Source organism: Callionymus lyra, chromosome 14, assembly GCF_982586985.1.
Source record: "Callionymus lyra chromosome 14, fCalLyr1.hap1.1, whole genome shotgun sequence".
Lineage (NCBI taxonomy): Eukaryota > Metazoa > Chordata > Actinopteri > Syngnathiformes > Callionymidae > Callionymus > Callionymus lyra.
This window is the reverse complement of record NC_141831.1, coordinates 3366738-3382217: the sequence shown is the minus strand read 5'-3', so window position 1 is coordinate 3382217 and position 15480 is coordinate 3366738. Positions and strand designations below refer to the sequence as shown.

General features: G+C 35.9%; 1 protein-coding gene across 1 annotated transcript in view; it reads left to right on the top strand.

The window, feature by feature from the left end:
* Positions 1-15480, top strand: part of LOC148065726 (actin-binding LIM protein 3-like) — a 41374-nt gene that overhangs the window by 10332 nt on the left and 15562 nt on the right. The window contains exons 3-5 of the mRNA XM_087808066.1: positions 6993-7176; positions 10602-10714; positions 11548-11674. Of these exons, the coding sequence (XP_087664192.1) occupies positions 6993-7176; positions 10602-10714; positions 11548-11674 (424 nt within the window). The remainder of the gene's footprint in view (positions 1-6992; positions 7177-10601; positions 10715-11547; positions 11675-15480) is intronic.

The window sequence follows — 15480 nt, the reverse complement described above, 5'->3', positions numbered from 1 at the left end:
TCTTCGTTTATTCCTCTCCTCGTTTATTCCTCTCTTCGTTTATTCCTCTCCTCGTTTATTCCTCTCCTCGTTTATTCCTCTCTTCGTTTATTCCTCTCTTCGTTTATTCCTCTCCTCGTTTATTCCTCTCTTCGTTTATTCCTCTCCTCGTTTATTCCTCTCTTCGTTTATTCCTCTCTTCGTTTATTCCTCTCCTCGTTTATTCCTCTCTTCGTTTATTCCTCTCCTCGTTTATTCCTCTCTTCGTTTATTCCTCTCTTCGTTTATTCCTCTCCTCGTTTATTCCTCTCTTCATTTATTCCTCTCCTCGTTTATTCCTCTCTTCGTTTATTCCTCTCTTCGTTTATTCCTCTCCTCGATTATTCCTCTCTTCGTTTATTCCTCTCTTCGTTTATTCCTCTCCTTGTTTATTCCTCTCTTTGTTTATTCCTCTCTTTGTTTATTCCTCTCTTCATTTATTCCTCTCTTCATTTATTCCTCTCCTTGTTTATTCCTCTCTTCGTTTATTCCTCTCTTTGTTTATTCCTCTCCTCGTTTATTCCTCTCTTCGTTTATTCCTCTCTTCGTTTATTCCTCTCCTCGATTATTCCTCTCTTCGTTTATTCCTCTCCTCGTTTATTCCTCTCCTCGTTTATTCCTCTCCTCGTTTATTCCTCTCTTCGTTTATTCCTCTCTTCCTCTCCTTTTTTAAAATAAAGAATAATTAATAAAACCTTCAACCTTACTTCAAGGTTCACAGTATAATATAATAAATGTTGATATAATATAATAAGTGTTGATATAATATAATATAATAAGTGTATATATAATAAAATCTAATAAGTGTTGATATAATATAATATAACAAGTGTATATATAATCTAATCTAATAAGTGTTGATATAATATAATAAGTGTTGATATAATATAATATAATAAGTGTATATATAATAAAATCTAATAAGTGTTGATATAATATAATATAACAAGTGTATATATAATATAATCTAATAAGTGTTGATATAATATAATATAATAAGTGTATATATAATATAATCTAATAAGTGTTGATATAATATAATATAATAAGTGTATATATAATATAATCTAATAAGTGTTGATATAATATAATATAACAAGTGTATATATAATATAATCTAATAAGTGTTGATATAATATAATAAGTGTTGATATAATATAATATAATAAGTGTTGATATAATATAATATCATAAATGTTGATATAATATAATATAATAAGTGTTGATATAATATAATATCATAAGTGTTGACATAATATAATATAATAATTGTTGATATAATATAATATAATAAGTGTTGATATAATATAATATCATAAGTGTTGATATAATATAATATCATAAGTGTTGATATAATATAATATAACAAGTGTATATATAATATAATCTAATAAGTGTTGATATAATATAATAAGTGTTGATATAATATAATATAATAAGTGTTGATATAATATAATATAATAAGTGTTGACATAATATAATATAATAATTGTTGATATAATATAATATAATAAGTGTTGATATAATATAATATCATAAGTGTTGATATAATATCATAAGTGTTGATATAATATCATAAGTGTTGATATAATATAATAAGTGTCTGGGCCTCCTGAGGTCAAAGGTCGGCGGTCTGTCTCCTGGTCTGGACGAGGATCCAGGAAGTGACTCTCAGCAGGAGCAGATCAGGGAGAGTCTCACAGCGTCTGTTCTTAAACCTCTTAGAGTCCAGAAGATTTGTCTCTGAGACTTAAACTCTTCAGAGTCGTGAAGGTCGGAAGATTTTTGTGTTGCAATCAAACTCCGGCCTCTAGAGGGCAGCAGTTGTTACATCCTCTGCGGCTAAAGTAAGAATGATTACTGAGGACGAGAGGATACAGTGAGTCCAGCAGCTTTTAAAGCTGATGTTTGGACATATTTTGGTTTGAAAACAAATGAAAGAAGTTACGACTTTGTCAAGAGTCATGTGGTCTGTAAATACTACAACACCAGAGTCAAGTACTGGACAATACTACACATATATATACTTGTTACTACACTATCACAACACCAGAGTCAAGTACTGGACAATACTACACATATATACTTGTTACTACACTATCACAACACCAGAGTCAAGTACTGGACAATACTACACATATATACTTGTTACTACACTATCACAACACCAGAGTCAAGTACTGGACAATAATACACATATATACTTGTTACTACAATATCACAACACCAGAGTCAAGTACTGGACAATACTACACATATATACTTGTTACTACACTATCACAACACCAGAGTCAAGTACTGGACAATACTACACATATATACTTGTTACTACACTATCACAACACCAGAGTCAAGTACTGGACAATACTACACATATATACTTGTTACTACACTATCACAACACCAGAGTCAAGTACTGGACAATACTACACATATATACTTGTTACTACACTATCACAACACCAGAGTCAAGTACTGGACAATACTACACATATATACTTGTTACTACACTATCACAACACCAGAGTCAAGTACTGGACAATACTACACATATATACTTGTTACTACACTATCACAACACCAGAGTCAAGTACTGGACAATACTACACATATATACTTGTTACTACACTATCACAACACCAGAGTCAAGTACTGGACAATACTACACATATATACTTGTTACTACACTATCACAACACCAGAGTCAAGTACTGGACAATACTACACATATATACTTGTTACTACACTATCACAACACCAGAGTCAAGTACTGGACAATACCACACATATATACTTGTTACTACACTATCACAACACCAGAGTCAAGTACTGGACAATACTACACATATATACTTGTTACTACACTATCACAACACCAGAGTCAAGTACTGGACAATACTACACATATATACTTGTTACTACACTATCACAACACCAGAGTCAAGTACTGGACAATAATACACATATATACTTGTTACTACAATATCACAACACCAGAGTCAAGTACTGGACAATACTACACATATATACTTGTTACTACACTATCACAACACCAGAGTCAAGTACTGGACAATACTACACATATATACTTGTTACTACACTATCACAACACCAGAGTCAAGTACTGGACAATACTACACATATATACTTGTTACTACACTATCACAACACCAGAGTCAAGTACTGGACAATAATACACATATATACTTGTTACTACAATATCACAACACCAGAGTCAAGTACTGGACAATACTACACATATATACTTGTTACTACACTATCACAACACCAGAGTCAAGTACTGGACAATACTACACATATATACTTGTTACTACACTATCACAACACCAGAGTCAAGTACTGGACAATACTACACATATATACTTGTTACTACACTATCACAACACCAGAGTCAAGTACTGGACAATACTACACATATATACTTGTTACTACACTATCACAACACCAGAGTCAAGTACTGGACAATACTACACATATATACTTGTTACTACACTATCACAACACCAGAGTCAAGTACTGGACAATACTACACATATATGTGATGTTTAGAATAACCATCTGGATCCACAGATAAGTTGAAGATCTGTCTTGTATTTGTTTCATAATAAACCAGATAAATATTTGTATCTCACACAAATATTTCAAACCTCTATATGTTTAAATGCGACTTCAAGACGACGTTAGCATCTCATGCTAAAGACTCAACGTTAAAGTTAAAGTCGAGTGTAAACAGAGCAGCTACTCTGGCGGTCATAATGTAACGGTCGCTCCGGACCCCCTCACAGTCTGATCCCCTCAGCATGTTGGCTGGGATCCGATCCATTCACTCCTGCGGGTTTAGAGCCATTATCTTAATTAAAGAGGTTCAGTGGCGAAGGTTTGATCGTCACGTGCTTCGGAGCCTCGAGAGTCACCATCGTTACGAGGTATTACTTCAAGACGTGCAGTAGATGAAACTCTGAAGACACTTACAGCACGACCTCCAGGTTCAGCAGAGACAGACTGGACCAGATCCTCAAACCCGATTACATCATTAACCCCGCGGAGGTCAGCGAGCAGCAGATTGTGCTCTTGAGCAGCAAACCCCCCATTAACCCCCGACGAGCAGCTCTGTTTACTATGAGCCTCTTAATCCAGAAGGTGAAACTCTTATGTCTGCGTGGATCACATGACCTGCTCACGGTCACCAGATCCACCTCCGACTTATCTTTGTATCTTTACTTTTTCATGAGATGTTACATTTATATTTACAACTTCACAATTGAACATGTTTGTCATGATTTTGTTTGTTTTGTAAACAATCGCTAATCTAAATTAAATTAAATTAAATTAAATTAAATTAAATTAAATTAAATTAAATTAAATTAAATTAGTCTATTTTATTTCGTTTTATTAACTATTACATTTGTATATGATCACTAATGTAATGCGATGTAAATTAAATTAAATTGAATTAAATTGAATTAAATTGAATTAAATTGAATTAAATTGAATTAAATTAAATTAAATTAAATTAAATTAAATTAAATTAAATTAAATTAGTCTATTTTAGTTCGTTTTATTAACTATTACATTTGTATATGATCACTAATGTAATGCGATGTAAATTAAATTAAATTAAATTAAATTAAATTAAATTAAATTAAATTGAATTAAATTAAATTAGTCTATTTTATTTCGTTTTATTAACTATTACATTTGTATATGATCACTAATGTAATGCGATGTAAATTAAATTAAATTAAATAAAATAAAATAAAATTAAATAAAATAAAATTAAATTAAATTAAATTAGTCTATTTTATTTCGTTTTATTAACTATTACATTTGTATATGATCACTAATGTAATGCGATGTAAATTAAATTAAATTAAATTGAATTGAATTAAATTAAATTAAATTAAATTAAATTAAATTAAATTAAATTAAATTAAATTAGTCTATTTTATTTCGTTTTATTAACTATTACATCTGTATATGATCACTAATGTAATGCGATGTAAATTAAATTAAATTAAATTGAATTAAATTAAATTAAATTAAATTAAATTAAATTAAATGAGTCTATTTTATTTCGTTTTATTAACTATTACATTTGTATATGATCACTAATGTAATGCGATGTAAATTAAATTAAATTAAATTGAATTGAATTAAATTAAATTAAATTAAATTAAATTAAATTAAATTAAATTAAATTAAATTAAATTAAATTAAATTAGTCTATTTTATTTCGTTTTATTAACTTTTACATTTGTGTATGATCACTAATGTAATGCGATGTAAATTAAATTAAATTAAATTGAATTAAATTAAATTAAATTAAATTAAATTAAATTAAATTAAATTAAATTAAATTAAATTAAATTAAATTAAATGAGTCTATTTTATTTCGTTTTATTAACTTTTACATTTGTATATGATCACTAATGTAATGCGATGTAAATTAAATTAAATTAAATTAAATTAAATTAAATGAGTCTATTTTATTTCGTTTTATTAACTTTTACATTTGTATATGATCACTAATGTAATGCGATGTAAATTAAATAGAATTAAATTAAATTAAATTAAATTAAATTAGTCTATTTTATTTCGTTTTATTAACTTTTACATTTGTATATGATCACTAATGTAATGAGATGTAAATTAAATTAAATTGAATTAAATTAAATTAAATTAAATGAGTCTATTTTATTTCGTTTTATTAACTTTTACATTTGTATATGATCACTAATGTAATGCGATGTAAATTAAATAGAATTAAATTAAATTAAATTAAATTAAATTAAATTAAATTAGTCTATTTTATTTCGTTTTATTAACTTTTACATTTGTATATGATCACTAATATAATGCGATGTAAATTAAATTAAATTGAATTAAATTAAATTAAATTAAATGAGTCTATTTTATTTCGTTTTATTAACTTTTACATTTGTATATGATCACTAATGTAATGCGATGTAAATTAAATTAAATTAAATTGAATTGAATTAAATTAAATTAAATTAAATTAAATTAAATGAGTCTATTTTATTTCGTTTTATTAACTATTACATTTGTATATGATCACTAATGTAATGCGATGTAAATTAAATTAAATTAAATTAAATTAAATTAAATTAGTCTATTTTATTTCGTTTTATTAACTTTTACATTTGTATATGATCACTAATGTAATGAGATGTAAATTAAATTAAATTGAATTAAATTAAATTAAATTAAATTAAATTAAATTAAATTAGTCTATTTTATTGCATTTTATTAATTATTACATTTGTATATGATCACTAATGTAGTGCAATTTAATTTAATTTAATTTAATTTAATTTAATTTAATTTAATTTAATTTAATTTAATTCAATTTAATTTAATTTACATCTCATTACATTAGTGATGAGTAATTTAATTTAATGTTTAAACACCGTCAATGATTCAGAAATTTACAAAATAAGAATCAAAACTGAAGTATAACATTAACAATATTGTACTTTTTTCGTCATTTTATGCAAAATAAATTAAAAAATCTGTGTCGGTTTAAAGAGTCGTTTCGAACAACCACTGAATGTATTTATTAATACATTTATTTCAGATCATATTTTATTTTCATTATAATTCTTTAATTGTTTGTTTTTTCTGTCTGTAAAATTTCTTTTTAATTTTTTTTATTTATTTGTAATTACAAAATCCAAATACATTCACAACACAAATTTAATTAATTAATCCAATGTAATCAACTTATATTTATAATCTTAAAATACAGATAAATATCATTAATAAATGATTCAACTTAATAAAGTATTGTAAAAAAATAATTACCACAGTAACTATAACGACACCTGAATAAAGTCTGATATTACAGTTTATTAGTATTTTGTGGAATAAGTTGATTATACATGTGCTCGCAGTGGTCAGTACCTGTCCTTCATTGAGCGTGATTGTGTTCCCAGTGTGCGGCTGTGACCTGGTTCACTCCGGCTTCTTCCACCATGACGGCGAGTACGTTTGTACGGACGACTACCAGAGACTCTACGGGACTCAGTGCGACGGCTGCGAGCGCTTTATCAGCGGCGAGGTGGTCTCAGCTCTGGGGCGCACCTACCATCCTGGCTGCTTCGTCTGCAGCCTCTGCAGGTCAGTCTCTACTCTTGACGTCAACGTGATCATCAGTCTCTACTCTTGATGTCAACGTGATCATCAGTCTCTACTTTTGATGTCAATGTGATGCATCAGTCTCTACTCTTGATGTCAATGTGATGCATCAGTCTCTACTTTTGATGTCAACGTGATGCATCAGTCTCTACTCTTGATGTCAATGTGATGCATCAGTCTCTACTTTTGATGTCAACGTGATGCATCAGTCTCTACTCTTGATGTCAATGTGATGCATCAGTCTCTACTCTTGATGTCAATGTGATGCATCAGTCTCTACTTTTGATGTCAACGTGATGCATCAGTCTCTACTCTTGATGTCAATGTGATGCATCAGTCTCTACTCTTGATGTCAACTTGATCATCAGTCTCTACTTTTGATGTCAATGTGATGCATCAGTCTCTACTCTTGATGTCAATGTGATGCATCAGTCTCTACTTTTGATGTCAACGTGATGCATCAGTCTCTACTCTTGATGTCAATGTGATGCATCAGTCTCTACTTTTGATGTCAACGTGATGCATCAGTCTCTACTCTTGATGTCAACGTGATGCATCAGTCTCTACTCTTGATGTCAATGTGATGCATCAGTCTCTACTCTTTATGTCAACGTGATGCATCAGTCTCCACTCTTGACGTCAATGTGATCATCAGTCTCTACTTTTGATGTCAACGTGATGCATCAGTCTCTACTCTTGATGTCAACGTGATGCATCAGTCTCTACTCTTGATGTCAACGTGATGCATCAGTCTCTACTCTTTATGTCAAGGTGATGCATCAGTCTCCACTCTTGACGTCAATGTGATCATCAGTCTCTACTTTTGATGTCAATGTGATGCATCAGTCTCTACTCTTGATGTCAACGTGATGCTTCAGTTTCTACTTTTGATGTCAACGTGATGCATCAGTCTCTACTCTTGATGTCAACGTGATGCATTAGGCTATACTGTTGTTGTCAACGTGATGCATCAGTCTCTACTCTTGATGTCAACGTGTTGCATCAGTCTATACTCTTGATGTCAACGTGATGCATCAGTCTCTACTCTTGACGTTAACGTGATCATCAGTCTCTACTCTTGATGTCAACGTGATCATCAGTCTCTACTTTTGATGTCAATGTGATGCATCAGTCTCTACTCTTGATGTCAATGTGATGCATCAGTCTCTACTTTTGATGTCAACGTGATGCATCAGTCTCTACTCTTGATGTCAATGTGATGCATCAGTCTCTACTTTTGATGTCAACGTGATGCATCAGTCTCTACTCTTGATGTCAACGTGATGCATCAGTCTCTACTCTTGATGTCAATGTGATGCATCAGTCTCTACTCTTTATGTCAACGTGATGCATCAGTCTCCACTCTTGACGTCAATGTGATCATCAGTCTCTACTTTTGATGTCAACGTGATGCATCAGTCTCTACTCTTGATGTCAACGTGATGCATCAGTCTCTACTCTTGATGTCAACGTGATGCATCAGTCTCTACTCTTTATGTCAAGGTGATGCATCAGTCTCTACTCTTGATGTCAAGGTGATGCATCAGTCTATACTCTTGATGTCAACGTGATGCATCAGTCTCTACTCTTGATGTCAACGTGATCATCAGTCTCTACTCTTGATGTCAACGTGATGCATCAGTCTCTATTCTTGATGTCAACGTGATGCTTCAGTTTTCTACTCTTGATATCAACGTGATACGTCCGTCTCTACTCTTAATGTCAATGTGATGCATCAGTCTCTACTCTTGATGTCAACATAATGCATCAGTCTCTACTCTTGATGTCAATGTGATGCTTCAGTCTCTACTCTTGATGTCAACGTGATGCATCAGTCTCTACTCTTGATGTCAACGTGATGCATCAGTCTCTACTCTTGATGTCAACGTGATGCTTTAGTTTCTACTCTTGATCTCAACGTGATGCTTCAGTTTCTACTCTTGATGTCAACATGATCATCAGTCTCTACTCTTGACGTCAACGTGATGCATCAGTCTCTACTCTTGATGTCAACGTGATGCATCAGTCTCTACTCTTGATGTCAATGTGATGCATCAGTCTCTACTCTTGATGTCAACGTGATGCATCAGTCTCTACTCTTGATGTCAATGTGATGCATCAGTCTCTACTCTTGATCTCAACGTGATGCTTCAGTTTCTACTCTTGATGTCAACGTGATCATCAGTCTCTACTCTTGATGTCAACGTGATCATCAGTCTCTACTCTTGATGTCAACGTGATGCATCAGTCTCTATTCTTGATGTCAACGTGATGCTTTAGTTTTCTACTCTTGATGTCAACGTGATATGTCTGTCTCTACTCTTAATGTCAATGTGATGCATCAGTCTCTAATCTTGATGTCAACGTGATGCATCAGTCTCTACTCTTGATGTCAATGTGATGCATCAGTCTCTACTCTTGATGTCAACGTGATCATCAGTCTCTAATCTTGATGTCAATGTGATGCATCAGTTTCTAATCTTGATGTCAATGTGATGCATCAGTCTCTACTCTTGATGTCAATGTGATCATCAGTCTCTACTCTTGATGTCAACATAATGCATCAGTCTCTAATCTTGATGTCAATGTGATGCATCAGTCTCTAATCTTGATGTCAACGTGATGCATCAGTCTCTACTCTTGATGTCAACATAATGCATCAGTCTCTACTCTTGATGTCAACATAATGCATCAGTCTCTACTCTTGATGTCAACATAATGCATCAGTCTCTAATCTTGATGTCAACGTGATACATCAGTCTCTACTCTTGATGTCAATGTGATGCATCAGTCTCTAATCTTGATGTCAATGTGATGCATCAGTTTCTAATCTTGATGTCAATGTGATGCATCAGTCTCTACTCTTGATGTCAATGTGATCATCAGTCTCTACTCTTGATGTCAACATAATGCATCAGTCTCTAATCTTGATGTCAACGTGATGCATCAGTCTCTACTCTTGATGTCAATGTGATGCATCAGTTTCTACTCTTGATGTCAATGTGATGCATCAGTCTCTACTCTTGATGTCAACGTGATGCATCAGTTTCTACTCTTGATGTGAAACTGATGCATAGAAAATGACCACAAGTCACACCAGAATACATAAGAACAGTTGAATTAAACATTACATTTTCATTTTATTCATTGTATTAATGTATTGTACATTTTTAATCATTTATTTTTTTAATAACTCATTTATATCATGTATATATTGAAATGATTAATTATTTAACATATAATAGACTATGATATTTTGTCAATTGAACGTTTGAAAATAGTTTTTCTATTTTTCATTCAATTAAAAAAGTGTGGCATGATTGGCTGCATTTCGATCCATATCTCTGTGTTCTGTTGGTTGTGTCTGTTTAACGTTGATTTTCTTCCATGATCGTGTGTTTTGTCAGGAGTTCGTTCCCGATCGGAGACCGAGTGACGTTCTGTGGGAAGAAGTGTGTGTGTCAGCAGTGTTCACACACACTCAGCATCGACCGGCCCGTCAGAGTCCACGGACCGAGCTGTGAGACTTTTAACACTTTATTTCAACTTTTTTTTCAACCTGATCACCAGGCAGCCCTGAGCCCCTGGAGGAGTGAGCTTCTGATGAACAAATGAAAGCAGGAAGTGACGATCGTGTGACTCTGTGATGATCATGTGACTGTGATGATCATGTGACGATCATGTGATGATCATGTGACGATCATGTGATGATCATGTGACGATCATGTGATGATCATGTGACGATCATGTGACTCTGTGATGATCATGTGATGATCATGTGATGATCATGTGATGATCATGTGATGATCATGTGATGATCATGTGATGATCATGTGATGATCATGTGATGATCATGTGATGATCATGTGATGATCATGTGATGATCATGTGACGATCATGTGACGATCATATGACGATCATGTGACTCTGTGACGATCATGTGATGATCATGTGATGATCATGTGACTCTGTGATGATCATGTGACTCTGTGATGATCATGTGATGATCATGTGATGATCATGTGACTGTGATGATCATGTGACTGTGATGATCATGTGACGATCATGTGACTCTGTGATGATCATGTGACTCTGTGATGATCATGTGACTCTGTGACGATCATGTGTTGATCATGTGACGATCATGTGACTCTGTGATGATCATGTGACGATCATGTGACGATCATATGACGATCATGTGACTCTGTGACGATCATGTGATGATCATGTGATGATCATGTGACTCTGTGACGATCATGTGACTCTGTGATGATCATGTGACTCTGTGATGATCATGTGACGATGTGACGATCATGTGACGATCATGTGACGATCATGTGACTCTGCTCTCAGACTGTGCCGGCTGTGGCGAGCAGATCAAACTGGGTCAATCTCTGCTGGCGCTGAAGAGTCAGTGGCACGTGAGCTGCTTCACCTGTTACACCTGTGGCTGCACTCTGACGGGGGAATACATCAGCAGGTCAGACACACACACATATACACACTCACATATACACATATACACATATAGACACCTGTGGCTGCACTCTGACGGGGGAATACATCAGCAGGTCAGACTACACATATACACACATATATACACACTCACATATACACATATACACATATAGACACCTGTGGCTGCACTCTGACGGGGGAATACATCAGCAGGTCAGACACACACACATATACACACCTATACACACACGCACATATACACACATATATACACACTCACATATACACATATACACTCCTGTGGCTGCACTCCGACGGGGGAATACATCAGCAGGTCAGACACACACACATATACACATACACACACCTACACACACTCACACACACACTCAAACATGCTCACACTTGCACTCACACATAAACACACACAAACACACGCACACAGATACACATGTACAAACATACACACACTCACTCTCACACACACTCTCAATTCAATATCATTTGAAATAATTGTTTATCCTCCAGTTGTGTCTCATCCTTCCATCATCATGTTGTTGTTGTCGTCACAGAGAAGGAAAGCCGTACTGCGAGGTCGACTATCACACTCAGTTTGATGTTGTTGTTGTTGTCGTCACAGAGAAGGAAAGCCGTACTGCGAGGTCGACTATCACACTCAGTTTGATGTTGTTGTTGTTGTCGTCACAGAGAAGGAAAGCCGTACTGCGAGGTCGACTATCACACTCAGTTTGATGTTGTTGTTGTTGTTGTCGTCACAGAGAAGGAAAGCCGTACTGCGAGGTCGACTATCACACTCAGTTTGATGTTGTTGTTGTTGTCGTCACAGAGAAGGAAAGCCGTACTGCGAGGTCGACTATCACACTCAGTTTGATGTTGTTGTTGTTGTCGTCACAGAGAAGGAAAGCCGTACTGTGAGGTCGACTATCACACTGAGTTTTAAGTTGTTGTTGTTGTCGTCACAGAGAAGGAAAGCCGTACTGCGAGGTCGACTATCACACTCAGTTTGATGTTGTTGTTGTTGTTGTCGTCACAGAGAAGGAAAGCCGTACTGCGAGGTCGACTATCACACTCAGTTTGATGTTGTTGTTGTTGTTGTTGTCACAGAGAAGGAAAGCCGTACTGCGAGGTCGACTATCACACTCAGTTTGATGTTGTTGTTGTTGTTGTCGTCACAGAGAAGGAAAGCCGTACTGCGAGGTCGACTATCACACTCAGTTTGATGTTGTTGTTGTTGTCGTCACAGAGAAGGAAAGCCGTACTGCGAGGTCAACTATCACACTCAGTTTGATGTTGTTGTTGTTGTTGTCGTCACAGAGAAGGAAAGCCATACTGTGAGGTCGACTATCACACTCAGTTTGATGTTGTTGTTGTTGTTGTCGTCACAGAGAAGGAAAGCCGTACTGTGAGGTCGACTATCACACTCAGTTTGATGTTGTTGTTGTTGTCGTCACAGAGAAGGAAAGCCGTACTGCGAGGTCGACTATCACACTCAGTTTGATGTTGTTGTTGTTGTCGTCACAGAGAAGGAAAGCCGTACTGCGAGGTCGACTATCACACTCAGTTTGATGTTGTTGTTGTTGTCGTCACAGAGAAGGAAAGCCGTACTGCGAGGTCGACTATCACACTCAGTTTGATGTTGTTGTTGTTGTCGTCACAGAGAAGGAAAGCCGTACTGCGAGGTCGAGTATCACACTCAGTTTGATGTTGTTGTTGTTGTCGTCACAGAGAAGGAAAGCCGTACTGCGAGGTCGACTATCACACTCAGTTTGATGTTGTTGTTGTTGTTGTCGTCACAGAGAAGGAAAGCCGTACTGCGAGGTCGACTATCACACTCAGTTTGATGTTGTTGTTGTTGTCGTCACAGAGAAGGAAAGCCGTACTGCGAGGTCGACTATCACACTCAGTTTGATGTTGTTGTTGTTGTCGTCACAGAGAAGGAAAGCCGTACTGTGAGGTCGACTATCACACTCAGTTTGATGTTGTTGTTGTTGTCGTCACAGAGAAGGAAAGCCGTACTGCGAGGTCGACTATCACACTCAGTTTGATGTTGTTGTTGTTGTCGTCACAGAGAAGGAAAGCCGTACTGCGAGGTCGACTATCACACTCAGTTTGATGTTGTTGTTGTTGTCGTCACAGAGAAGGAAAGCCGTACTGCGAGGTCGACTATCACACTCAGTTTGATGTTGTTGTTGTTGTTGTCGTCACAGAGAAGGAAAGCCGTAATGCGAGGTCGACTATCACACTCAGTTTGATGTTGTTGTTGTTGTCGTCACAGAGAAGGAAAGCCGTACTGCGAGGTCGACTAGCACACTCAGTTTGATGTTGTTGTTGTTGTTGTCGTCACAGAGAAGGAAAGCCGTACTGCGAGGTCGACTATCACACTCAGTTTGATGTTGTTGTTGTTGTTGTCGTCACAGAGAAGGAAAGCAGTACTGCGAGGTCGACTATCACACTCAGTTTGATGTTGTTGTTGTTGTTGTCGTCACAGAGAAGGAAAGCAGTACTGCGAGGTCGACTATCACACTCAGTTTGATGTTGTTGTTGTTGTTGTCGTCACAGAGAAGGAAAGCAGTACTGCGAGGTCGACTATCACACTCAGTTTGATGTTGTTGTTGTTGTTGTCGTCACAGAGAAGGAAAGCCGTACTGCGAGGTCGACTATCACACTCAGTTTGATGTTGTTGTTGTTGTTGTCGTCACAGAGAAGGAAAGCCGTACTGCGAGGTCGACTATCACACTCAGTTTGATGTTGTTGTTGTTGTCGTCACAGAGAAGGAAAGCCGTACTGCGAGGTCGACTATCACACTCAGTTTGATGTTGTTGTTGTTGTCGTCACAGAGAAGGAAAGCCGTACTGCGAGGTCGACGATCACACTCAGTTTGATGTTGTTGTTGTTGTCGTCACAGAGAAGGAAAGCCGTACTGCGAGGTCGACTATCACACTCAGTTTGATGTTGTGGTTGTTGTTGTCGTCACAGAGAAGGAAAGCCGTACTGCGAGGTCGACTATCACACTCAGTTTGATGTTGTTGTTGTTGTTGTCGTCACAGAGAAGGAAAGCCGTAATGCGAGGTCGACTATCACACTCAGTTTGATGTTGTTGTTGTTGTCGTCACAGAGAAGGAAAGCCGTACTGCGAGGTCGACTATCACACTCAGTTTGATGTTGTTGTTGTTGTTGTCGTCACAGAGAAGGAAAGCCGTACTGCGAGGTCGACTATCACACTCAGTTTGATGTTGTTGTTGTTGTTGTCGTCACAGAGAAGGAAAGCAGTACTGCGAGGTCGACTATCACACTCAGTTTGATGTTGTTGTTGTTGTTGTCGTCACAGAGAAGGAAAGCAGTACTGCGAGGTCGACTATCACACTCAGTTTGATGTTGTTGTTGTTGTTGTCGTCACAGAGAAGGAAAGCAGTACTGCGAGGTCGACTATCACACTCAGTTTGATGTTGTTGTTGTTGTTGTCGTCACAGAGAAGGAAAGCCGTACTGCGAGGTCGACTATCACACTCAGTTTGATGTTGTTGTTGTTGTTGTCGTCACAGAGAAGGAAAGCCGTACTGCGAGGTCGACTATCACACTCAGTTTGATGTTGTTGTTGTTGTTGTCGTCACAGAGAAGGAAAGCAGTACTGCGAGGTCGACTATCACACTCAGTTTGATGTTGTTGTTGTTGTTGTCGTCACAGAGAAGGAAAGCAGTACTGCGAGGTCGACTATCACACTCAGTTTGATGTTGTTGTTGTTGTTGTCGTCACAGAGAAGGAAAGCCGTACTGCGAGGTCGACTATCACACTCAGTTTGATGTTGTTG